This window comes from Cryptomeria japonica, chromosome 8 (assembly GCF_030272615.1).
Source record: "Cryptomeria japonica chromosome 8, Sugi_1.0, whole genome shotgun sequence".
NCBI lineage: Eukaryota > Viridiplantae > Streptophyta > Pinopsida > Cupressales > Cupressaceae > Cryptomeria > Cryptomeria japonica.
This window is the reverse complement of record NC_081412.1, coordinates 523,714,843-523,742,838: the sequence shown is the minus strand read 5'-3', so window position 1 is coordinate 523,742,838 and position 27,996 is coordinate 523,714,843. Positions and strand designations below refer to the sequence as shown.

General features: G+C 34.0%; 1 protein-coding gene across 1 annotated transcript; it reads right to left on the bottom strand.

Moving 5' to 3' along the window:
- Positions 1-5,345: 5,345 nt before the first annotated feature.
- On the bottom strand, positions 5,346-18,347 carry LOC131055874 (probable polygalacturonase). The gene is made up of 6 exons (XM_057990196.2): positions 18,092-18,347; positions 17,638-17,961; positions 13,696-13,816; positions 13,387-13,561; positions 13,217-13,287; positions 5,346-6,373 (listed from the first exon to the last, which is right to left on the bottom strand). Exons 1-6 carry the CDS (start codon positions 18,110-18,112, stop codon positions 5,667-5,669), a joined length of 1,419 nt encoding a protein of 472 aa, XP_057846179.1. The 5' UTR covers positions 18,113-18,347; the 3' UTR covers positions 5,346-5,666.
- Between the last annotated feature and the right edge of the window lie 9,649 nt (positions 18,348-27,996).

The window sequence follows — 27,996 nt, the reverse complement described above, 5'->3', positions numbered from 1 at the left end:
TGGTGCTGGCCCTCATCGATCGTCGGTCCGAAGTTGCACCGGTGAGTTTGTTAACTTGACCATTTGAAATCTTTTTCTCCGAACGCTGACCAATCTGTGGCAAACCGATGATGGCCTTCATGGCCTCCTTTGTGATCTTATATGGCCCATCCAACCAAATGAACTCTCCATGAACTCTGCTCAGTACATATCAAATGATCTTATCTTCGAATTCAGGGATATCAAGGATGCCAGTAAACCTTAAATCCTCAATGTGCTTATATACGGGTTTGATCTTGCCCGAGTCACCCATCAACTCATTCATGTACATATTCTTGATGTCATTGGTACCTAGATCCTCAATGTGGCAATGAATATATGCTTTGACATCTTCCACATAAACAACTCCTTCCAAAACACGTGAAAAATCACCAACCGAATCATCCAAGGTGGCAATATGCAGGCATGGCTTGAAAATTGGCCTTGGATGATCCTTAACCTCGACAACAGTTGGATTTGCAATGAAAGTAGGTGCAGAGGATGATCCAGCTTCCATGATGAGAGATGACTACAATAAATACTTGAGAAATGATTGTCGGTGGAATTGTTGATGAAGATTTCTGGTCGCTCTGAATCGCCTTAGACTCACTCTCTATCGCTCTTAATTGCTTTGAATGCAAGGTGATAAAAAATGAAGTGGATTCAACCTTTTAACCTTCAAGAAACCATAATTCATCATTGATATAAATATCTTCCAATGGAACATATCGGATCTCGATCGGACATCTCCATGCTAGATAAACCTTTTCCAATGTCTGGAACTTCTTCCAGATCTCCTTCTGGGGGCTTATGCAATATTTTCATAAAATTTGCATACCCCTAAGGCATCTACCTCAGTTATCGGATGAGCTTCCTGCCAGTGCAGGAGCAATCTGCTTTATCAGTTGAGTAACCAGAGTAGTACCATCTGTTGATTGATCATCTGACTTCTTGACCCATTTCTTGGTATGATCTTATCGGATTTCATTGACCTTTTCTTTCCCTTTATCATTTGATCCATCATTGCTAACCAGTGGGTTTTTGCTTCTACAAAACTTAGCTATGTGTCCAATCTTGTTGCATGCATAACATGTAATATTGTTCTTTTGAATTGCTTTGCTATAACCACAATAATTGCTTGACCTGCACTGATTAGCCATATGTCCAAATTTTCCACTTGCATGACATTTTGCATTCATTCTGCAATCTTTTGTCTTATGACCATACTTATTGCATCTGGAACATTGACCGGGAGTAGAATTATAGTTTTGATTTGCTCTATTTCTACATTGCCTAGCCATATGACCAAATTTATTACAAACAAAGCATCTACTATTGAATTTGTAAGCATTGAGCTGCCTTACCGATGTCCTCCGGTTCCGGTTGTTCTGATCTTCATTTGCAGTACCGGAGCTTTGACCTTGTTCAAATCCAAGTCCTCTGGAATCTCCATTATGTCTTTGGCTTTCCAATAGCTCATTAAGTTGTGTTGAACTAACCTTGAATTTATCCTTGTACTCATTTGCAATAGTCAGATCATCTCTTAGGATTATCATCTGTCTTTCAAGTTCTTGTTCATTGCTTTGGAATTGCACTAACTCTATTCTCAAAACATCATTTTTATAAGCCAACCGGATGCATTCTTCAGATCTGTCTTTCAGAGATCCCCCAAGGTTTTCTTCATTCATCTTCTGGTCTTCAATCTCCTTTGACATCCTCATAGTTAGGGCTTGCATTTCATTCTTCATGACAATATTCTCCTAACTCAGCTTCTGACATTTTTCTTTAAGGGCATCTTTCTCTTCATTATCCTAATTTTGCAGAAGTTCCTTCCTCCTAGCTTGAACAGATGACATTCTCTCCTGTAGGATAAGAATGAATTCCTTTGCAAAATTTAATTCATCTTGTAACTTTAAGTTCTTCATCCTTTCAGCATCGTAATCTTCAAGTGCTACCTCAAGTTGTTTCTACATACTCATCTCCATGGATTCCAGATTCAAGATCTCCCTCAAGTTGTTAGACTTCCTCTGACGTACAAGGCTCTGATACCAATTGTTGGAATCTAAGAACACTGAGAGGGGGGATGAATCAGTTTTTTGCCGAAATGTTTAGTTTTAACCTTATTATAACATGCATTCACCAACCGGTAAACTGATACATATATAATTGAAAGAAGTAAAGCAATCAATGAACCAATCACACAAATGAACACCATAACATGAAGAGTTTACACGTGGAAAACCTCAGAGGAAAAACCACGGTGGGATTTGTGACCCACAATATCAATCCATTGGCCATATGAATAGATATTACATAATATGGGGGTTTGCACATGCAGGAAGGCTTATCGCCTAGAGCACACTGCTCAACACAAAGGAGTCTCACTAACTACAGTCACTTTGAATAATGAAACATAAAATTGAACTCATTTAATGCATCTATTATGCCAGATCGAGTTCTGGTTCAAACTCTGACTGTTCTGGTTCTGAAACCCTAAACCCTTACCAGAATAACCTTCTCTCTGTGATCGCATCCAAAATCATCTACAGATCATTACAAAATATCGATCTCTTACAAAATGACCTCATATACATGATCTTCGCATTACTGATCTAACACACAATATCATCATCATTGTATTTCAAAATGATCTAATAACTGACCTATATACCCTTACAGTCCTTCATGACTCATGTCGAGCTTACATAGATAATACAAAATGATTATACATGTCAGCTCATTACATATATCCATAAATAACAAAATGAATTTCTGATTGCCGGATCCACCAATGATGTCGGCCTCCTATACCGATGCCCTGTTTGTCGGTTATTATCCTTGCCTGATCTGCAAATCATGTCGGCCTCCAATGCTGGTAACCATAGAATTCTTCCTATTGGTGAAGATACATGTTGGTGCCAGAAGTGTTTGTTGATGAAGTACCAAACCAAAGAATGAAGCCGTAACATGTTGCCATCAATGACAATATATGAAACCAATCAAATGATTGTCAATTGTCAACATCCTATGGAGTATCTCCTTGGTTTCACCAAGCCCATTATGAGCATGATTCACTATACTAAGATGGATAGGCCTTGCATTGGAGAGGTGTATGATGGCATCAACTCAATGCTTGAGAAGATGAAGTGCATCATAAGTGCAAAAGAACAAGACCCTGAGGAGACTTTCTTCAAACAACAATTATTTGAAGAAAGGTGGAACAAGATGACCACTACATTACATCTTCTTGCCTATGCATTGACTCCAAAATACTACAACAATCAGCATCTTGATATGTCAGGAAGGCTTGCCCCATATAGAGATTTAGAAGTGTCTAAAGGGTACAAGGCAACATTCCTTAGATTTGATTACAAATGATTTTGTAAACGCAAATGTTCTAAGTGTTGAGGTTCTTCCTGATATGTATAAGAAGGATGTTCATAGTTAGTGGTACTTCTATGGCCAATGCTTCCAAAACCTACAACCCTCGCAATCAAAATTTTATCAGGAGTAAGTTTAACAATTAATGAATATTTATTTTTTATTATTTATAGTTTTTTATTTTTTAAAATTGAAAATTATATTAATAAAATTATAAATGTATAGTTTTATTTGTTTGCTTTGTCTTCATAGGTTGCCAATTCATCTGCATCAAAAAGATATTGGAGCACATGTTTTCATCCACTCAATAAAATAATAGGTTGCAATCAAAAAGAGTAGAGAATTTACTATATGTACATTATAACTTGTGTCCCCTTTCGCACAAGCAACAAAACTACAAGAAAAGGGAGACGAAGATGTGGTATATAGAGCCAAAGCATAGTGACTTGGATGCTTCCATTTCACAACTTGTTGCATTTGAGGACTCAGAAAGTGAGAACACTATAAGTGCAAGTGCAAGTGGCATTGGCATTGTTTGTGGTTCATCTAATGTCAATGATGATGATGATGATTTAGAGAATCCATTTGATGATTAAAACTTAAAGTTAAAAGTTTCAGTTGTTGAAACAATAAAACTTGAACTCAATATTATTATTTTGATATTGAACTTAAAGTATATGATGGTATGATCATAATGCTATGATCATGATGTTATGATTACAAGTTTATGGTGGTTTTGTTGTTTATATGATGCTATGTGATATTCTAATTTTAATTTATGCTTCTAGGTTATATATATATATATAACCTAATGAACCCAAAACCCATTTCAAAATTTTGACAAACTGATGAAGCAAGTTCTGGAACCCAAATCTGAACCTGAACTCAAACCAGCAACTTAGAGAAAAAGAAATGAGATAACAAGGAGATGCTCTCTTTTGGTCATTTGAGGAAACAATTATCAATGAAGTCACTCTTAGGGGCTGTTATAGATTATGTACTTGCAACTTCTTGATGAGTAATATGGATATGTAAAGACCTGATTTAATTCAATAAAAATAGCATTAGCTTTAATTCATGGATTTCTGCAGAAGAGTAGAATTAAAAAAATGTTGGGGGATGAACATGTTAGTAGAATTAAGAACATACATCTTGTTAAAAAACACTTTAAAAACTTCGGGAAGCCAGCTTGGGTTTGACAGAATATTTTAATAAAAACTGCCAACTCTGTATAAAAGATGTCATGAGATTCACAGTTGTTGAACATCACTAATTGCATTCCGTTAGACAGAGAATTTCTTTGAAGACAGGTGAATCGTTCTTATCCTATTCTAAAATGTACCATCTTTGGAAGTCAGTTGACTCTCATTCTCTCAGACAATATGCATAATTAATGACTTGTAACTTCGAAATGAAATCTCTTTTGCTGTTTTTAAAATCGGGCCTATGCACATTGCTGCCATCAAAAACACTTACAACAGCATAATTAACAAAGGAATTTGTCACAATGTAATGAAAAGATGATTTTGTAATTATTCATAAATAAAACAGAGTAAATCAAATATGACAAATCAGAACCATTCATCCTTGAAAGATTCAATTCTCTGCCACCAACTGGCACTCAATTCACCAAATTTGCAGGCCCCGTATGAGAAATATTGTATAATACATATCTTTACACGATAAACTTTATGTATAGAGTCTAGACCAATATCCTTTAATATTTTTAAATAATATCAGTATTAATGTCACAGATGGAAACGTTAAAGACACAATGGGCCCACAGGACATTTTCAATTTTTACCCGTATATACTAACAGGAAAGTGATAATGTTCTTTTCAATCCTCCCTCCAATTTGGAAAGAATGAATTGAAACAAGAATAATAATGCAAAGTTAGGAAAGCTAGAAGAAAGAAAAATCAATCAAGAAAGTTCACCGACATCATTTAGAAATTGCTCAATCTTATATAATAGATACACAATAACTTGCATTATTTATTCTATTCCTGCTTGAGGTACACACATGGAAGATAAAAGCTTTTTTACAATATCTCTTGATAGAGCATAAAGAAAGGACCCAAAATCTATTGGATCTAGAGGGGAATACTGCCTACTATTATAAGAGCATTTCATAAAGTTGATTTGTTCTGGGATTTCAAACTTACAATAAAAGCTTCTGGTACACACATAGGAGATATCATCTTGTTACAACATCTCTTAACAGAGCAAAGAGCAAGGAGAAGAAACCTATTCTATCTAGAGAGGGTTACTGCCTACTACTATAAGAGCATTTCCTAAAGTTAGTTTGTTCTGGGAAATCAATTTCACGAGGACGAGGACAGATTGGCTCTCCCCCAGATGGTTGTTCCTGAAGCAGGTTACATGGCTCTGGGGAGACAGAATGGGAAACTCCTTGAATATTGGTACAGTTCCATGGAGGATGCTTAGACTTGGGCGCCATGGAAATGGTGACATTGGTGAGACAAATGTCTTTGAATGGAGCTTTTTGAATGCCATCTAATTTTCCTGCAGTACTTACATTTGTTGCTATGACATTGCTATAGCTTATTCTTTCCACTACTGGAATAGCATTTGGATCATACTTATTATCTGGATGGGCTCCATAAGAACCTGTCATGGTAAATGCCCACTTCATGTTGACCATAGTCATTCGATTCACATATATATCTCTGACATAATTACCTCTGCCTGGAGATGTCTTAATTCTTACTCCTGTTTCAGAATTAATAGCTTGGATATCCTCTGCTTGAACATCTTGTATTCCACCTGACATTTCACTACCCAGTGCAATTATTGCACTTGTAGGTGATACTCCAACAACACGACGGATTACAATATGTTGACTGGGCATTCCATATGCAATTCCATATTCATCCCAACCACTCTTTATTGCAACTATATCATCACCTGATTCAACATAGCAGTCCTCAATGCGTACATATGAACAGGAATCTGCACAATGAACACAAGAATCATGTATCATCCAAGCAGAAAGCATGGCATCTTTCAATGAAGGGGGTGCCACAAAAACTCTTAAATTGAATGTATCTATTCCTCAAAAATATGCAAATAATGTTCTCAGAAATTTTCATTATATATTTATTGGAGATTTCTTTCAGCAGAGTACAGACCACCTTTGAAAAGCCATTGGATTTGCTCATCCATCGTTTATTTTGTAGTTTGTAATATTATACCTAAAGGATATAAATTTGTTGGAAGAAATCAATGGCCCTTGCAATGTACCCTATGAAAATCTTTTTAAAGTATAACTTATTTTAATTCAAACGCAAGTATTGTTGCCTCTTATAATTTCAAAGGAATAGACAGCTTGATTATACAGGAAGATTTTTAGTCATGCACAATGATCCAGAATCAGATCTGAATAGCTTCAGAAAATATAAATGTGAAACAATTAGCTCATGACAACTGCAACAGCCTTGAAAGCTTTATATCTAGGTTCATAGAGCATCAAATGAGAAATAAACTGGCCTGCAGTAAAGATGCAAGAAGGGTACACCACCGTCTGGCATACATATGTAATAACTAATCAGAAATATGTGAAAAATGATCATCTTTTTGTTTATTTAGTTATTTTATATGTGTGTTTCTTGCTTGCTAAGTCCTATGATGTTTGTTAGAGATTACTAATGTAAACAAATGCTGGTAATACAGAATGCTTCTCTCTTTGAAAATAGACTGTAACATATGTAGTTGCTTTTGAATTCCAAAATGCATACAATACATTAGCCAGAATATCTTCCTGGCCCCCAAACCCTTAATCTTAACCCCATTCTCCTCTGGGAATCAGTTAAAGAGTTTGAGCATGAGTTTGATGGGCGAAAAAAAGCTTCTATTTGGACTAATCGTATATCCCTAAAACAATAGCACTTCTCTACAGCAGAAGACCACAGCAACTAAAGTCTAAAGATGAATAATATTGAATAATCATGTCAATGGCCATGTCTTCAAATTTTGCATCATACTCTCCATTGTGTAAAAGAATGCCTAGGATTTTATTCTCCAATGCAAATTTTCTAGGAAAGAATAAGTGATAAAAGTTTATTTTGTCAATGACAGGAGAAAACTCTCATCTTCTGGATTCATAAAAAATTCTAGCTCTAACCAAATGCAAGAGAAACTATTAAAAAGATGAAATTCTTTCTTCAGAGCCTTTCTTTAGAATTATCAAATGGACTTTAAAAGCCTATTTATAACCAAATTTAAACGTCTTACTTTGTAAACCATCTATTGTGTGAAAGAACTCACTTTAGGTGTTTGCACACAGAATTTTGAGTGTGATTATTGAAGGGGATGTGCCTTACATCAAATGCCTAAACAGTCTAAAAATGATTTACAGGTTATGTAAATCAAATTTTGGCCTTGGGTCTTTTTCCCCGTTAAATTCCTCGTCTAGTGAAGATTTGCTATGGTGGCAGTATCTTACACCATAATTGATAACAGGACACATATAACGAGAACTGAGTTACATTGCCGATTGTTAGTTCCCAAGATATCACATTTAAGTTGAATACCTTATTGGCACTTCCAATCAGCTGCATTAAATATGGCCCCACACTTCCCTAATTTCAAGTGCTTTTGCAAGTCCATTAGCAAACACTGCATTTTGGACTTTTCTTTTTTTCCACCCGTGTGATTTTTAGAGAGATTTTGATTGATGGAATTCTGTGGAACTTTTTTTGAATCCGAATCTCACAACAAGAGCAGAATGTGTCATATGAAAAAATATACATGCAGAAATACATACGAGAACAACCCATAAATAACTCACAGAAAGAGATATCTAGGACATGGCTTTTATTTATATACAGATATGCACTTTATAAATATTAAATATTCTCCAAACAGCAATATGAATGACACCAGGGAGAGCAACCAAAAGAATGATCCTGAACCATAAATAAGTGAAGTCATCTACAGGATGTTTTAGTTGGATAAGTGTATGACAGCCACCTAAAAGTACAGACCATGGTTAACCAAAAATGAATATTTGGTCATACATAATTACAACATACAATGCACAGACAAATAAACAATCAACTTATATATTATTGAGCAAAGCCAAACTACTTCAAATGATGAACATCAAAACTTGATGTTTATATCTACACCACTCCACATACACACACATCTAGAACTCTCTAGCTATTTTCACTTCCAACAATCAAGAACTAACTAGAGGAAATGATAAATCCAGGGAAGGAGCTTTGGAGGCTATTGTAGTTGTAAAATGCAAGGAACCAGGAAGGTTGTGGTGATGAAGAAGCCACCGAACTAGATGAATATGGTACCCAGATCTTCAGCTGCTTCAACTAGCCATATAATCTCTTCAATTTGTTTTCTTCTCTTTTCATGCTCACTGCATTTTTCCTGCAGCTCTAAGATGCCTTGCCTTCTCACATGATTTCTCCCAACTTGCCTATGAGCCCTTTCTTGTCCACTTCGGCCTGATGTTGATCTCCCCTCTCCAGGGTCACTGATCTTCTTATTTGTATCAGAGCCTTCATTACCATATCTAACTCCACATACAATTTCCTTATTTCCATTCCTTGTCCTTGTAAAAATTAATTTAAGTGCCTAATATGTTTGTTACTACAAAGATTAATTTTCTTCCAGTCGCACTTCATTTTTGGCAATCAATTCTGTTTCTCTACCCTCAACTCATCCTGCTTTTGGATACAAAGTTCCAAGTCACCATTGGCCTTGCCCATTTCTGCCAAAAAGGATGGAACTCAATTATGTTTAAGCTGTGTCCAAGCAGTAAATTTTATCCATAATCAATCAGATGGATGGATGAATATGCTTTGTAGAAGGGTACTCAACACCTCCATATTTTGATTGGAGAAAGACCTTCACTTCCCACTTTCTTGGGCCATGCATCTCACAGAAGTGAGTCTCCCTCCCATTTTAAGCAAATGCATGCATACAGAAGTAGGCTTCCATCAACAGCATTGCCCAATTCTGCCAGCCCATGTAATCTATTTCAGTGACCTCAAGGTACAATCATTGGATCCAACCTCAAACTTGATAAACTTGTATTATGAGATGATAGCATCACTATTGAGTGCTTTTGAATATTGCCCACATCACACCTATCCAACCTGCCGGTGCCACAGTTTTTGGCTTTACCAGACTTCTCCCTCCATGATGAACAAAGAACTTATTGTCAAGCCATTCAACAAGAAAGTCAATGTTGAATCCTTTTAAGAATCCAAAGGAAGAGTATGAGGTCGATCCTTGAGTGATTATGATCTCAAAGGAGATCATAAGCGAGTAGGAGAGAAAGGAGAAATGGAGGCTGCAATTGTTGAATTGTCATAGAGGAAGTTGTAGTGTGCAAATGTTGTTGAATAGAATTTGCAAACAAACTGGAAAAGGCAATGTAGACAAAACTTCCATTGGAGTTGAAAAAGCATGATCAAAAGGCTTGAGGAGTAATTGAGGCAAGTCAACACGGTGTGTGCAGGACAAGCAAAGGATGCTCTAGAAGAGTAGCGAGGCAAAATGTCGGGCAACAAAATTTGTCAAATAGAGTACCCAGGAAGGGAAGGGAGGAGAATGCTTTGTGTGTTAGCCAAGGAGGAGCAAACAACACAAAAACAAACACCACCAAGTGTTGCTCAAAATAGCAACAAGTTGGATTAAAGGATGGCAAGAAGGCTAAGGACTAAAGGGCAGGCGAGCATGCTCATAATGGTTGTTTGGTTGGTTGGTTGGGAAAAAGTGCAGGATGAACACTCGGAAGCAAGGGTAAATCTACATGGATTTTTGCACAAAGGAGGGAAAGCAAATAGAAAACAAACTAACTTAAGAGTAGCACAGATGTCACAATGAGGAAGTAGCAGCCAAAACTTGTCCAAGAGAGGACCAGAGAAAGGAAAGGAGAAAAATGCTCGAGGCATTGTAGAAACCCTAACACAATTGTGTGTTGTCAAGTGCAACTCAAAAAATAGATAGAGGAAGTGGTAATCGGAAGAATTGTCAAAAAGCCAAGGCCACAACCACAACTTAGAGAGTGTGGCACAAGGAAATAGTTGTGTGACAAAGATGCAATTCTTAGTGAAGTGTTTGGTAGAAGCATGAGCTACTAGGGTTCATATGCAAAAGGAATGGAAGTAGTCCAATTTTGAGGACATAATGAGCAGGGAAGATGATGAAAGTGCAAAGGCAATACAAAGCAATTGACAAAGGACATTGCATAAAAATGCAACTCCAGAATTGGGGAACAAAACCAACGTCAAGAAGACAATAAATATTAAGTAGGCTGGAAAGTGGCAAGTGGTAGAGGAGAAAAAGAATGCATTGAAACAATTGGGAACTACAGATGGGATTGGAGCAGTAGATAATGATGTCAAGGAGTTCTAGCATAGAATTAGTAGGGCATAGGTGGAGAAAGAAGTTGTGGTTGGATGGAAATTACTGGGTGAATATCTACTGGATCATAGAATAAGTCTCACAATGGCATAGACCAAATAGAAAGAAGGGAATAGCTGCAAACAAAGACTGCCTCAAGACAAGGTTTGAAGAAATTACTTGGAGTTGGAGAAACTAGAGGAAGGAAGATTAGTCTCCAAACATGAAGGAAAATAGAAGTATGAGAATGCAAGGAAAAGTGTTGGTAGGGAACATAGTGTCAATACACAAAAGGTGGAGAGTGATTATCATGGCAAGACAAAACTTGAAGATAGACATTAGATGAGATGGTCAGATTAGGGAGCATTTCAGTTCTCCATGAATAGGGAGAAGTGCAAAATGGCTAACTTTTGTCATAGAAGGTCAAGATATTCCCCAACTCTAAGGCTTGGAGCTAGAAGAAGCAAAGGAAGAAGTACAAACTCCTTTCCCAAAGCCTTTGAGAACTACTAAGCTCATAAATTTTCCTAACCAAGGCGTCTAATGTAGGAGCATCCCTAGCCTAAGAGAAAACCTATGTCAACCAAAAACATTGTGTTCTTTTCTAGTTTTCCTTGGTTTTGTAGGTTTCTTCCCGCACAATTTAAGATAGATTTTGCACTTTAACCTAGTTGTAAAGATCTTGGGATGTTTCTACATTAGCACAAAGGTGTTTTCTGGCTTTCTTGCTACACTTATCCACAAATATTTCTCCTTGCGCTCACAATCTAAGTCATTCAACATCAAATGATCATGCTCCATCCTCATCAACTATTGGGACTTCTCTTATCCTTACTACATCATTTGAAGCTGAACATTTGAGTGCTCTACCATCAAGCTCGTTGTGCGAGGTCCCCTTCTTGAGAAGGGCAACATAAATTGCACCCAATTTAGATGTCAAATTCAAAATCTTCTAAATTTTTACTTTGTGCTAAAGTATGAGGCCAATTTGCATCCTTTCCCTTGGATCTTGATCAATGCCACTATCTCTAGCATGTCTCAAAGAATCCATGCCATGCAGATCCACCTTGAGTGGATAAGTTCCAATTTTAACAGTGTGCCAAATTGAGAAGCTCATCCATATCTCTTGAAGATTAAAATGGATTTGTCAAGCCCCAATGTGCATAAGTACACATCCTCAAAAACATTATAAATCATCTCTTGCTCCTAGATCAGAATATCTTTCACAAGTTGCAAGATCATTGTGATTTTTGTTATTTTTGCCTTCACACTAAAGTGTAGGCATGTGTACCATGTTGTAAACACTCTCAATTGATAATAAAGAAGATCTATGTTGTTTCATCTTGTATTCATGTATTTGCATCATGTGTGTGTGAGTTTATTGTTAAGCTACTTGGCTTTATAGTACTTAATTGGTCTCTTGGACCTTGCCCCTCATCATTATCCTATACCACTATGCAAAATATCCATAACCCACTTCCCCTTGCAAACCACAATAGCTTTCTAACACAAAGGCTACCTTGAAAACCTTCATGCCAAGTTACCAAAAAATGGGAATAGTCAGGTACAAGAAAAATTAATATTCCAAGAAATCCTGGACACAAATGGCATAAAAATGTCCATATAGTATTAAAAAACAAAATAATATAAACTCAAACAAAAATACAAACAATATCCATGTTTTGGTGCATAAAATATTTTAAAGATTCAACATAAAAATAGTTTAAGACTAAAAAACTTAAGACATGGTTTATAAATTATAATTTATAGGTTGAAAACATAAACCACAATGTTGGTTATCAGAGTAAATCCTAATATGGCATTTCCATGAGCACAAAAGAGATTATCCATGTTTTGGTGCATAAAATGTTTTAAAGATTCAACATAAAATAGTTTAAGACCAAAAAAATTAAGACATGGTTTATAAATTATAATTTATAGGTTGAAAACATAAACCACAATGTTGGTTATTAGAGTAAATCCTAATATGGCATTTCCATAAGAACAAAAGGGATTATACATATAGATATTTTCTTTGTTTGACTGTTATGCTAGGGGGATTAGGTCTCGTGGGGAGATGGGTCTGTTAGGAGTGAGGTTATATCAGGTTGGAATCTGGGAAAATGTCATTGATGTTTGTGACATCTTGAGAACACTTCAATGGAGAAACATTGTGATGTAGAGTGACAAGGGGGTGATTTCCTGCAACTTACCCTTCAAGAGGTTTACCAAAACAGAATAATTATTTAATAAACTGATATTAAAATTGCAGCATGTAGCATAAGATCTTGTAACTTTGAGTAAGAATGTAACAAACCTCAGATATATCAACTTCAAAAATCAATAACAATTCAAATCTATTTTTATCCCATTCAAGACTCTACACAAGTTACAAGAGAGAATCCAGCAAACCTTCATACTAACCTGGATCAATGCCATCTGTATTTGGTGAAGTAAGTGGTGCAAGAATAGTGACATGCTGAATGAGAATGTTGCTGAACATTTTTGCCAAAAAAATGAACTGATCATATCTTCTGCATAATTTGGATATCATAAAGAATTGTTGAATATTTCATTAATAAGAATTCCCATACCTGCTATAAACTGGGTGTAAGTTCCAATTAGGTGAGTTTAGAAATGTCAGATTGGAAATTACTATATCCTTTGAATGCATCAACTCAACCATGTAACCTCGTGTATATTTCAACTTCTTCTTATGGAATTTTTCCCACCAAATAGCACCTTGCCCATCTACAGTGCCATTATCACCTGGGAATCCATGCAATAAAATGAAGTAATTCAAGAAACCATATGCTGGAGAAGACAATTACATTTTAGGTCACTTTACAACATGAGAATCATCTAGACATACAATGCAGTCTATTTGGAAGCTAACTTCATACCTGTGATAACAACATCTGTAAGGTTATACCCATTTATCAAGCTGCTATATCTCAGATTACCTCCATCTCTGCCTATTCCATATGACGGCAAAGTTGGGATCAAAGGCCATTCTTCTGGATCCTGTTGAATAAATAACCAGCGTTACCAGCATGCCAAATATGTCAAATCCAAGGATGAAGAAAACCAACATGATATGGAGAAAAAACAGGAAAGAGATATATGAAAATAAAACAAATTTCAAAAATCATACAAAAAAATATCTGAGTAAATATCATAGGGTAGCATCTCAACAACATCTAATCCATTATTTCACAACATCAACAAGACAGCACACTATGCACCATTGATTCACCGAACGAATGTGGCAGCTACCCTTTGATAACCAGCAAGATAGAGAGAGAGGTTGATCGTCCACTAGACAACTAGGATTGCCCAATGTGGAAACAAGACAGTTGTAAAACAACTAATCGTGCTCATGGGATGTAGTGTAGCAAAAATCACGAAACAACCCATTATATTTAAGTACACATCAGGGGCACATAGAACACAAACCCCACAATAGTAAAACAAAAAGACAAAAACATACGAGACACACCACCTGCCTATATGCCACAAGACAAACTAGGAGCCTAACAGGGAGCAGGCACTGCTTTAGGAACCCACACCAGCAGAAAGAGAACATGACATCCCATGAGGGTTCCCTGCCTTAAATGATTGATCAAAATTATCATACACCCACTTGGAGAACTAGTCCACACATCAGTGAAGTTGGAATGGATGCAGATAAAAAAATAGAAGTGAACCTTGTAATCAAAAAATGGAGGCTACCGAAATTCAAAAAAATTTAAATTATCTTTTCGAAGAAAAAACTTTCAGAGCTCGAGTTTGATGACAAGATTGGATTTCTCTGCTTTTTAGCAAGACATCAAGCATGGCACCGCTTTAGGAAATTAAAGTAGATTACTTTCTCAAACAAGTTTGGTGGGTGACAAGGTCGGGGTTGGGAAGAACCATAAGCTTTGAAATAATGAAAGAATTTCTAAATATATCATTTTTCAATTGAAGTAAAATAAGCTCCACATAGCAATTGCATTTATAATCACCTGCAACAGCATGACTCAAAAAGTAAAAAGAAATAAGCAGATTATAAGTTTCTCCATCCTAGTGGCAATGGTAATGGGTGGCTGATTTGCATAACATGCCAGCTGAAATCTCATAGAAACGCAAAGTTTTCAGTTTTCACCAAACTGTGTAATGTGCAAGCGATGCAAACATACATCTTTCAAAAACTCGCATCACAAAATATGAAGGACAGAGAACACAAAATGGTATGGATTATGATTTATGACATGTGGTTAAATTCCATTCAACACTGAAATCTGATTCTCTACAAAGAAAATAGCACATCCATTTATGAGCAACACCGAAATCTGATTCTATGAAAGGGAAATAGCAACGCTGAAATACATTGTGCTAGAAATTACATTGCATTGACTTTAATGATAAAATTACGATGTTGCATAATCAAAAAGGAGAGGAATCTATTTAAATTTCAAGGACACAAACTTTCAAATTCTATCGGCAAGGATTCCAGAAAAAATGAAAAGAAAAAATAAAAAAGAAAAAAATTCAGGGAAAAAATCGAGTCATTTGCAGGAAAAAACTTAATTGAAGTATAACTAAAAATTGAGGGAAAAAACAGAGTTCCCAAATTTAGAAAGAAAAAAAAGTTATTAAATGGAGATTGTGGTAACATGGATTAATAATATTCATGTTATTCTTGGCACCACTTTGAAGCCTATTTAAACTTAGAGAGCAGTTCCAAGGCTTCATGCTGATGCAATACTAAATTGAAGTGAGAAGGGAAAGCAAGAAAAGTGGAGGTGATGTAAAAATAGAATTGTTAAACAGAGACGATGCAATAGAAATGGAAAAATGTTAAAGCAAACTGCATCTAGCTGCCATGCATGGCTTAAAGGGCATTGAAACAATGAAATGGAGAAATGAGGAATGCATGACAATTTCAACTTGCTTACACAAGACAGCGCACAGCCCTACCTAGCCTAGCTTCAAAAGGAAGGGGATCATCAACCAATGGTTTCTTCTTTGCTTTCTTTTCTCTTTTGATTCACCTTAGTCAGTATTTTTAAAACAGGGATAGTAGTTTACTCAGACCATTATCCTTCTTCTCACCTGCACATAATCATAGTGGGATAGGTGAAATTGAGTCCTGAGGTATGTCTGGACTCAAATTACTCTAGGAGGGTAATAGTTGGGAGCTATGATCTAGAGTTTATTCTCTTTACCAAGAAAAATATATTAAAGGAGACTCTTAACTCTAAAACATGATCAAAGAGGAACGTATAAGAAAATCTGACTCTGTAATCTTATACCTTCTGAATCAAACATTGTGTAGTTTTCTTACATAGTCAACACTCTATAACCAAGACACATATAAATATATTTAGCTCTCCATAAACATGACCTAAATAGACATTCAGTTCTCCATAACTGTGAAGCAAAAAGACTTTTTTAGTATTCAAAATCAAATAACTAAATGGACCTATTCTGCTATATAACCAAGATCTAGATATATTTGGTTTAAAGATGAAAGCAAAAACAGTCAGATTAAACTTGAATTCAAAAAATTCTGTACTTCGCCTTACTTGTTAAATGAAGGGAAATAATTTAGCAAAACATATTTTTTTAAATCAAATTAGAATAATGTTATCTAGTATTCTCTCCAATCCAACTGTCAAGTGTGCCATTGTCTAGAAATAACAGAGTTATTGCCATGATGCTAACTAGGGTAGAACCCTCTATGTTAAAATGCCCATAAAAGTATGGGCAATGAAGCTTGCTGCAATTACCATGAAAAAAATTTCAAATAATAAAGAACAAATACAACAATTCAATTAAACAATTCCACAATAACTAGATGATATTGGAATAGGATTCAACATAGCATTTATATAGATATAAATAATTCATATAAATATGTTGAAGGTATTGAGCCGTAGGGGTGATAATGGCCGACAACTGTAAGAGCACAACCTGGGTCTAAAATCATCTTCCAGCAATAAAGCATCCCATAATCCCGGTACGACATATGGTGAGGGTGTGATATAATCAACATGGTGTACATTCCAGGAGTACCTAAATACCAAAATTTTGAATTTGAGGATGTGGTGCAACTTACTTCACTGTGCACTAAAGAGGCCAATCCATGGCCATACCCAATATTTATCAAACAAAAGAAGAAAAAACTGTGTAATCGAAAATGCAAGTTAAATGATACACAAAGAACTAAACAGTTACTGTAATTATGATTAAAATGTTGTCATGTCATGTTATTATATTTGATTTTGTTTTTTTCCTTTCCTAATACGTCAAAGATTGTAACTGTAATGTGAAGTAGACATTGCACGAACTAAAAACTTTTAGGCTCCTAAGGTCACCACTAATATTGCTGGGAATCCAACTGATCATGGATTGGCTAGCTCCCTTACAAATACAGTGTTTCTGAAGCTTGAATCACAAGTGCACAAAATAATCACGATAAAAATAAGGAAAATACATTAAACAGCAATAAATGTGCAATATTAGATCTAAAAATTTGTTTAGACTTAAATAATCAGGACAAAAATAAGGAAAATACATTAAACGGCAAGAAATATGCAATATTAGAACTAAAAATTTATTTAGACTTAAATAATCACGTCAAAAATAAGGAAAATACATTAAACAGCAAGAAATATGCAATATTAGAACTAAAAATTTATTTAGACTTGTTGAAACTGGGTAAAAATGCAGCAATTCCATCGGTGACTGAAAGGGGAAAAAATAACATAATTCTAGGAGAAAGCGTGGCTCGAAGCGGATCAGGCATGCCAATGTCTGACAGATGAACAAAAGGACAGAAAACAAAAAAGATTACTCACCTCAGAACCAAGAATTACAGCATCTTTGTGCAGGTAAAGAGTGAAGTGACTTGTGAGATTAAAGCTTCCAGTTAACCATTTTCCTGGCGGAATGTAAAGCTGACCTCCTCCATTTTCAGAAAATCCGCTTAAATAATCAATCGCTTTCTGAAAAGCCTTGGTATTGACAGTGTTGCCGTCTCCTACTCCTCCATACTCGGCAATTGTAACACTCTGCGCCCTGCAAGAAGGCGCATCGTAGCTCCATGACCAGCTCTTTCTACGGGACTCCACTTTTACCCCTAAAAAAAGTAAACATCCTAACAAAAGCAGCACTTGAAACCCCTGCAAAACAGAAACAGAACAAAAAGCATGATTTCTATGAATAACCGTGCATTCAGCAGTATTCGACCCTACAACCGGCAAAAGAAAAAATGAAAACAGAGAGAAAACCATTAAAGGCAAAAACACTTGCTTGTGTTCTACTAGACTCCATTGTCTCCACCGAAATGAATTTGTTATCTTTAGCCAGTAATTTATACTTGCTCTGGGGCTGTCATTCCTGTAGATTTATACGGTGTACTCTGCACTCTACGTCTGTCATGGGGCAACTTTTTTGTAATGTTTGTATGATAAGAAATATCGATTCTGTTTTCTTAAATCTCGTGACAAGTCAGAAGCAATGTTTCAAAGTTTCGAGCGATATTTTCCGCCTCGAAAATGTCCGCTAAAATGGAAGGGTCATTGTCATTTTTTGCAAATTTCTAATTTTCAGTTGGAAGTTAGGTAAAGTGAAATCCCTTTTTCTTTGTTGCGGGGGCCAAGACTGTTGAAATTTTGTTACTTTATTCACGTCTCTTTCCTACTGTAATTCTTTTTTGAAAATGTAGTGTTATATTGTAAGTTTTTTAATTAATGAAATTAATTTGATTATAGTTTTGTTTTTTAAGTTTTGGTGGCAACAATTTATTTTGGGGCATTTCTTAATGAAAGGGAAGGCTAAATATTTAAGATACAGCTATTCAATTTTCAATTTTAATAAGTTGTGTTATTTTAAAAAAGAGTATCAATTTTATCTATGTTCTAATAATTGTGTTAATTTTATTAATAAATTTCATATGTATTTATAGCCGTTCATTTTTTAATTTTTTTTCTTTCTAAAATTAGTTTATTTGTGGACTATTGTAGCATTTGTGCACAACTACCTAATCATTTGTTGCTACTACCAAGAAGCCAAAACAATAGCTATAAGCAATTCCTAAGTTGCATTCTAAGACAAAAAAAAAATCATCAAAATTCGATGTATCATTTAAGATTTGTGGATGTGTGCCCAAAGTTAGCTATAATACACTTCCCCTATATTTAATAATAATTGATTTTGTTTTGTTTTGTATTAAACAATGTAATATAAAAAATGATTTAAAATGAGTTATTAGAAATAAAAAACTTTCAATTCATATAGACTTGCTAGCAAATTTAATTTGATTTATGATTGCATTGTGTAATGTAGTCAAATTTTCAAACTAGATCAAATATCATAATTTAGTCTTATTTCAAATTCTAATTTTCTCAACATTGACACATGGTGCTACTTTGAATTTTCTCACTCTTGAGTTGACTTTTCTAGAAATTACAGTCTCGTTGATACTCACCAAAAGTCTCAATTGAACAACTAAAGATTTTTTATATATAGGCATATCCTAGATCATTAAAATAAAACAAACTAGAAGGTTATAAGTATTATTGAACATTATCACTATCAAATATTAACAAGAACTACTCAAAATGACATTTTATTTTTGGCATAGATCTCTTAAATACATATATCAACACCATTCAAGAGTATTGATGTTGAAACCTCTTATATTAAAATTATTTATATAAAAGTATCACATAAATAACTTAAGATTTTTTATATATGGACATCTCCTAGATCATTAAAATAAAATAAAATTTAAAAATATTATTAAGCATTATCATTGTCAAATATTGACAACAATCATTCAAAATGACATTCAACTTTTGATATAAATCTCTTAATTACATATATCTAAACCATTGAAAAATATTAACGTTGAGACTTCTTATATTAAACTTATTTATATTAAAATAACAATTTTAATATCTTTTAATTTAAATTTTAAATAATAATATATTGAATCATAAATATAGTCCATTTTTTGTTTAAATAAAACAAATTATTTGTTTGTATAACCATTTTAATACTTTTTCTTACTATAATGCATGTATATCTATATTAGTAATTTTATGAACTATTTTATTTATTAAAATTAAAAAATAAAGTTATGCTCACAATTTAAATATACTTCAAAAACAAATTTGCATTTGTCCTTTGCTTCTTTTATGATTGATACTTTATACTATTAGTATCTTTGAAGGCAAGAATTCTAATGGATCTATTGGATGCCATTTATTTTTTATTTTTTAATTGTCTAGTCAATCATTATATAAAAGAAAAAATTGAGCAACAATCTTATTATGTATAATTATTTTTTTATTTTAACAATTTTAAAAACGTCATTTAACTATTTTGTTATTAATTCAAGAATAATCTATGAATAAATAAAATTATTGTTTAAATTGTGTTGCACTATCAATGTATTAAATTCTTATGATAAAAATTCAACTATATCAATAATGTAACTCTTATTAAAATATTAATTAGAGGCTAAAATTGAACTCCATTAATGTTTTTTTCAGTGTTTGAATGGACACTATTATAGCTATTATAATAGTCAAAGATACATTGATATGAAAATTAATTATGTGTTCAATAAAAGTCTCTTACATTATTGGTTTTTTAATCATTGATTTTTTTAAAAGACTTACACTAAATATAAGTATGCATTGAATATACTTAGCTATAGGTTTACAATAATTGTTTCACATTTATTGAAAAGTGCAATATTATTATCTAATATCATATTATTAAAAATGGACTAACAAGAATTTAAATCAACTATAATTAATGACTCTCAATTATTACAATGTGGTCGAGTACATTGTTGATCCAAAAATCATACTACTATAACTTTAATTTGGAACAATTAAAGTTCACAATTAGAAATATTCAAACAACTTTATTATCCCTAACAATAACTTAAATTTGGAATGCTACTATAACTTTAATTTGGAACTATTTAATTTCACAAATAGACATATTCTAACACTATGATTTTTAATAGTTTGTTATGTAAAGGGTTAGTGCCCTTGTTCCCTTGTTCTCACTGCTTTATTAATCAAAAACAACTCTATTATCCCTAACAATAACTTTAAATTAGAATGCTACTATAAATTTAATTTGGAATTATTAAAATTCATAATTAAACATATTCTAATAACTCTATTATCCCTAACAATAACTTTAATTTGGAATGCTCCTAAAACTTTAATTTGGAACTTTTAAAGTTCACAATTAGACATAATCTAACAACTCTACTGTCCCTAACAATAACTTTAATTTGGAATGCTAATGCAACTTTAATATGGAAGTACTTAAGTTCACAATTAGACATTTTCTAGCAACTCTATTATCTCACTATCCCTAACAAAAATATTTTATTTTACAATATTTATCTACTAGAGGAAGCGTACCAATAGCCATTATAGCTAACTTCATGCACCCACATATCCTAAACCGTACATCAAATTTTAACAAGTCTTTCATGTTCTTCTCTATATTCAACTTAACTGCTTGTAGTTATTGTTTTGGCTTCTAGGTAGTAACGACACACATTGTGAGATCCGTTATTCATGCAAGGGTCAAAAAATGATCATTTCAAAGTGTCGCTTGATACCTATTTAAAGATGCCCCAAGACACATGCACTACAACCACCTCAAAAAATGGCCAACACTCGTGCAACACACAAAAGTGATAACTCTACTCTTCCCCTAAATACACAAATTAATCAACCACATACTAATATACCTATTATAAAATCAAAGGAGGCACAAAACAGATGTGCACTAAAAATAAAGTGTATTTTTTACATTTGGAAAACAAACCCAAAAATAACCGTTAATATAAAAAGGATCTTGTAGTGGCGGGAAGTAAAGTCCAATAGTTAGACGACAGCGGAAAAAAGCGGACCTGTATTCAAATATTGAGGGAAGATGAATCCCCCAAGGCAGGGTTTTGTTTTGTCTTATTTTAAGTCAAACGAAAACTTATATTCGTTAATTTCAATAAAGTCATCAATCAATATCCGGATAATTCGGTCACGGGATAATAACTTGCGGCTCATTGTCGTATATATTTGCTTTATTTAAGGAATAGAATGGATCCAAACATAGATAAAAATATAGTTGGGAAAGAGAGTTTAACGGATAAATTATAGCTGAATGGAGCAAATATATTTAACATGAAATGTAGTTAAGGATAAATGTTTTATTTTGGGATGATCACAAGTAGCAAACCTAATGTGTTGGGAATTGAGAGGAAAATGCATTTTAATATTTTATTTTGATTGATTAAAATTAGAGAGGCTGTAATCACGGGTCTTTATTATTTTTATTTTTATAGTGAAAAGAGTGATTTTGAAGTATTTGAATTATGATCATTTGTTTTTACGAAAATTCTTGTGAAAAGATGCTACAAATAAAAATAAAAAATAAATAGATTTTATCTTAGCTATTATGTCATTGATAGGATGGGATAAGATTACACCAAGCTTTTTGAGGTTAAATTAACAATTTATTAAATTCATCTAATCATTTATCTATGAAGTAAATTGATTTGTTAATAATTTGGCCCATTAGATATAATTAGAGTCTTTGTCGTAAGATGTAATTATCTTATTTTTTTTTAAATTAAATTCTATTTTAATTTTGGTGTCTTTTTATTTTAATCATTTAGTTTGTTTTTTTAAAATTAAATTCTATTTGTGATGTTTTTTGTTTTTTTTTTTATCATTTAGTCATACTTAATATTTAAAAAAGTTTTTATATTAATCTAAATAGAAGTTTTCCTATAAATATACCTTTAATAGCATTAGAAGATTATTTGTTTCAACAGAAATAGGAGTGTTTGAGGGAGAGTGAAAGGGGAGATTAGATTATCTTTCAGGTAAAAAATAAAATAAAATAAATTATTTTGGTCAATTTAATAAGGTAATTAATTAATATATAATTAATTTTAAAAAATAGAATTAGATGAGTCATAAATGTAAATAAATGTAAAAATTCATTAAGAGTGTAGAAGAGTCAAATGGCTTCGAATATAAATTTGTCACTTTCATAACATTAATTGTCTTGTATTAATGAATGTCTCAAATTTTAAATTACCACAAAAAATGATATAGATCTATTACAACCCCTTGAGTTTGATCTTGATTGCTAATAACTTGATAAATTGTGAGGAATTGATCTAAGTTGTAAAAAATTGATATAACAAAAGTGTGTATGAGGACCTATTCACCTTCAACTTCCACGTGTCTAAATCTATCAAGGTGGTGTTTAGAAACATTGTCAAGGAGCTTTCTAACTTGAAAGGTGAAGAATTCCTCCTCAATCAAGCCTTTTGAAGAACAAAATTAATGATGATGAGAAATATTGAAGGCATAATTTGTAAGCACATAAATGGCCAATATGATTATGTAGATTTGATTCCTTTATTGACCCTTAGACTTGAAGTGCACTCTAACAATCTTGACTTGTGCTTAGCATGTACTTTAGTGCACAGTAAACATCTTTAAATATGGTGGCATAGCAACATGTTGCATGAAACATATGTTAGGTTGGCTAGTAATAACTAGTGAAATGAGGTAGAAAGTTTAAAATTATAGTTTTAGGGATCACTTTATGCACCTCAAGATTGACCTGGATCAACCCTAAGTCACTCCTAAATGATTTGCAAGGATGAGGTAGTGATCTTGAGGTAGGTAGTGAGTGTGCAGAAATTAATGCTTGTTGAGGTGAAATAGTGATGAATAGGTAGTAAATGTATGGGGATCAATGTAAATGAGGCTTCATTGAAGATAAATAAGGATCCAATCACAAACCAAACCTAGCACAAGAGTATGTAACTTGTAGATATGTTATTACGTTAATACAATCATATCAAGATGGACATAAAACTAAATGAAAAATGTCATTAGTATACTAATTTAACAATTACAAGGTATATTTAATATTAACAATGTGAAAACTATTACATTCCTTTATTTTATTGGTGTTTTGATTTTCTTAAATGTCTTTTTATGCTTTATTCCTGTATGGTTAATTTTTCAATAGTGATACTTATAGTGGTGTTTTTGCATCCTAAAAAGACTCTACCATATCCTCCTACACTTGTTGTGGCTTTCTTATTTAAGCACATTTTGTACATTATGGATGGCACCAACCTTGATAACTATATTTTATGTATTAATTGAACATGTTATGATTATTTGTAGATAAGTTGAGGATGCACCCAAATCAATTATATATGGAGTGAGACTACATTAATTAAAAAATGTAATATATATTATTATTTTTAAGAATGGAGATTGAATATCACTTCATACTAAATCAAGCTTATTTATTACAAGATATGTCTAGGGTATTATTGTTTATTTAGAAATATAAGGAATTTTTGACTAACATTCTTTCAATATCCTAACAAGAGGTTCTTGGGTTTTTTTACCATAAGTTTATATTTACATGCAATCCATTACAAACATGTGACTACCATAAAATGGTGATTACCTACTTCTTGCATTTTATTTTAGATTGTAGCGAGCTAAATGGATGGATTTTTGGTGAAGATAGTTATGTGGGATAGTGTTTTCCTTTGAATATACTAGAAGCCTTCCCCAATCCACATTCACATATTAGGTATCATACTTACATATTTTCAACATCTCACTCACCTCTTGCCACCATCAAGGATATTCTAGTTTTCAAGATTATGAGGGTTGGAGATAATGTTTATATCGCTTATTTTATTTCCACTTCAAGTGCTATGTTAATCTTGGACATTATAAAAGGCTAAATAGGAGGCACCTTACTTCCTCATAGGATTTTCCTATCTACTTCATAGCCCTTAATGTACTCCCTTGTGAAAATTATTATATTTATATTGCCTCTTTGAGGTGATTAATGATTGCAACTTTTTTAACATCAAATATGCATACATGTGTGTCGCTGTAGTGCTCTCCAAATTGTACCAATTTTAAATTCTTAGTTTTTCATATGACCATTATTTCTTTCAAATGACTCAGTCACATCCACACACCTATTTTGTTTGTAGGTTCGTGAGCATCTATGTTTATGTATCATCCACCATAGGTTACTCATGTTAGTTGTCATATTATAATGATATCTATTTAAAATATATTGAGAGATATTAGTCTTAAGGTGCCTATTATGAATTCATGATTTATTTTAGATAGATGCCTCAAGATTGATATTCTTGATGTCTTTTACATAGATGTATTTTTAAGATAAATTTTGCTAGTTTATTAGGTTTATTAGATTTGATGTATAAATGGTTGTCAAATTTATGTTAAGAGATTTATGTTAGCCACTCACTCCATTACAATTCCTTTGTTAGCATTCCAGTTATGCCACTCATCATAGTCAAGGAGTAGATTATTTATATCCCTAACACCCTTTTCTAAGTCACTTTTGTGAACTAAAAGAGAAAAGATCAAGAAAGAGTTTTTTGAGTTGGCCATATTGAGCAAGTCACAAGGAGAAAATTCAAAATAAATCTTCTCCCTGGGAAGTGTTAAAAGATAATAATTTATTTATGTATTTATCTTCATAAGTTATTCTAGTGTTATATTCCTTCAATCATCACATTGCACATTACACATGTATATGAGTGAAATTTTAAGTTATTAACATCTATTTAAGTGGCTTATTGTGTTCATTTACAATTCAATGAAAAATGTGAATAAGACTTTCATTTGATGCTCAATCTTTGGGACAATGTATCCCAAGGCAAGGTATGTTAGGTTCCTACACATATACATATTGTTATATAAATGAGCTACTTTGTTGTAAATTTAAAGTTTATCACAAGATGTTTTTGATTAATAAAGTAGTGAAAACAAGGGCACTGACCCTTTACATAGCAGAACTATTCATGAGACCACAATGCAAAAACAACACTATAACAACATTAACAACAACTAACAACAAAAAGAGACCAAATCTTAGAAATAAAAAACAATAGCAGAAAACACAGAAATAAACTATAGGGGAGCCTTTCGCACCCCAGTGGCATCAATGGCATTGTTCCATTCATTGGACAGGAACTTGTACAGGTCCCTAGCCTCCTGCTTATCCTCCTCCGTGTCCATAGTACGTTCCCTCAGTAGAGAGAGGGTGAGTGCCGAGCTATGTAAAACCTGCAACTGAAAATTGTTAAGGCCTGCAATTTGGGCATCCCAGGCCTCCATCTTGCTCTTGAGCCGATTGACATCATCCATGATAGCCTGAAATTCAAGCACAAGGCCCAAGTTCATCCTCTATGTGATGTCCAACATGTTCGTGCACAAATTTTCCATTTGCTCCAGAGTAGGGACACCCTGGGGGTTCACAGCAGCCATGTCATACATAGTCTTATCCATCTCCTTGGCCACATCTTTAGCAGGGGGACAGTCAATATCATTACCTAGGCCCATCAAGGGGAGAGAGTTCATCACTTGTTCCACCATCTTTAAATCCGGGTCCAAGTTACCAGAGTCTTGGGCTTTGTTATCAAAATTTTCCTCACCCATGACACCCTCAGTGCCCATGTTCATAGGAGTCGTATCCTTAACATCAACAGAGTTCTGGGTTTACATCTCAGAATTGCCCATGTCAGCGGCACCAATAGTGGTCGGAACCATGGGGTCCCTAGTCATATCCACATCCACAACATCCCCATTAGTGATGATAATTAGTTATGTTTCATAAATAATTGATAATAATAGGCGGCCTATGTGAGAAGCAATAGAAGGTTCATTTAATCTTTGCATTATGTGTGTGAAGCAACCATTTTACCACAAATATGTGTTTAACCATTTTTATTCAACCAACCTATTAATCATAGTTTCACATTAATATAATTCTTTATTCTATTGCATATCTTAGAGATATGTTTTTGATTAAGGAAAAAGCAGGTTTTGAAGGGGCCCCGAAACCCTTTACAAGCAGAACTTAAACAGCAAAAGCAAAGAGAAACAAAAAAGAACAGACCATCGATAAGCCAGCAAAAAACTAGAAAAAGCCCCATAAAGCCAGCAAGCCAGCCAGACTCCAAGAGAGAAACTAGTTGATTTTTTCCAGGGCATTCGCCAGGGTGTTGCTAATTTCATGCAACTCTTTGATGTTATCCCTGAGATTGGGGAGATCCTTTGCAGAAGCAGCCACAACTTTCTTGACACTAGCCCTAGTCCTCTTTGTAGCACCACCAATCGGAGTAGCTTCACTACTACCAGTCTGGATAGTCTCTTCATCCAAGTCAAGTTCCACTACTAGTTTAGGAGAGCTAGTATGATCAAAGACATTAGCAATATCCTCCAAGTTTTTAGTGACAGCTGATAGGATACTCAGGATAACGCCCATCAATTTTTTCATCACTTCTCTCCCTTCTTCGAGCGATTTAACCTTATCCTCCATATTCTGCTTCCATTTTATCCGATCTTTGTTGTCATCCTCCCTCTTGTCATCCGTGTTTTTCCCCTTTTTTCCAGGTTCTTCAGGAGCTCATTGGTCCATCTGTCATAATCCATTCTCGCCTCAGTGAGTTTCTTGAGGTTATCCAAGAGTAACCCTTTATCCGCACTTTCCTTATCCTCACAAACCCTGTCCTTAGTCAGGTCCTTCTCAGAATATTTGTTCATTTCATTCTCGGAATTCACATCAGTTTCCTCATTATCCTTGAAATCCACATCCTCCATAGGATGGTTGTTGTCCTTACCAGGGCAATCACTGAGGATAGGGCTTTCATTATCGAGCTCATTATCACCACTTTCTTCCTCATTACCTAGCTCCTCATCGTTCCAGCTGTCTTCACCATTGGAGTCATTTGTCTCCATTTCGCTGCATTCCTTATTAATTTCCTCTGTTTCCATCCCAGGGGCACTTTTTCTCTTTTTTTTGCTAGAGGACACCTTCTCCTTGCTGGAGTCTCCTCCCTTCATCTTTCTCTTACCCGGAGAGGCAGATATCCTCTTGTTTTCCAGTAGGGTGAGGGTTTTACAATACTCATAGATGAGAAACAAAAGCCCACAGTGGAGAATCGAGCTAGAAGGATTTTTACTGTGTTTATTGAGGGACCTGGAAAGGGACCTAAAAAGGTAGTAGGGTAGAGATACCTTTTTTTCATGTCTGAAATGGTTTAAGAGAATGAAGTGGTAGGTGTGGGCCCTGGAGAATCGGCCCTCAAC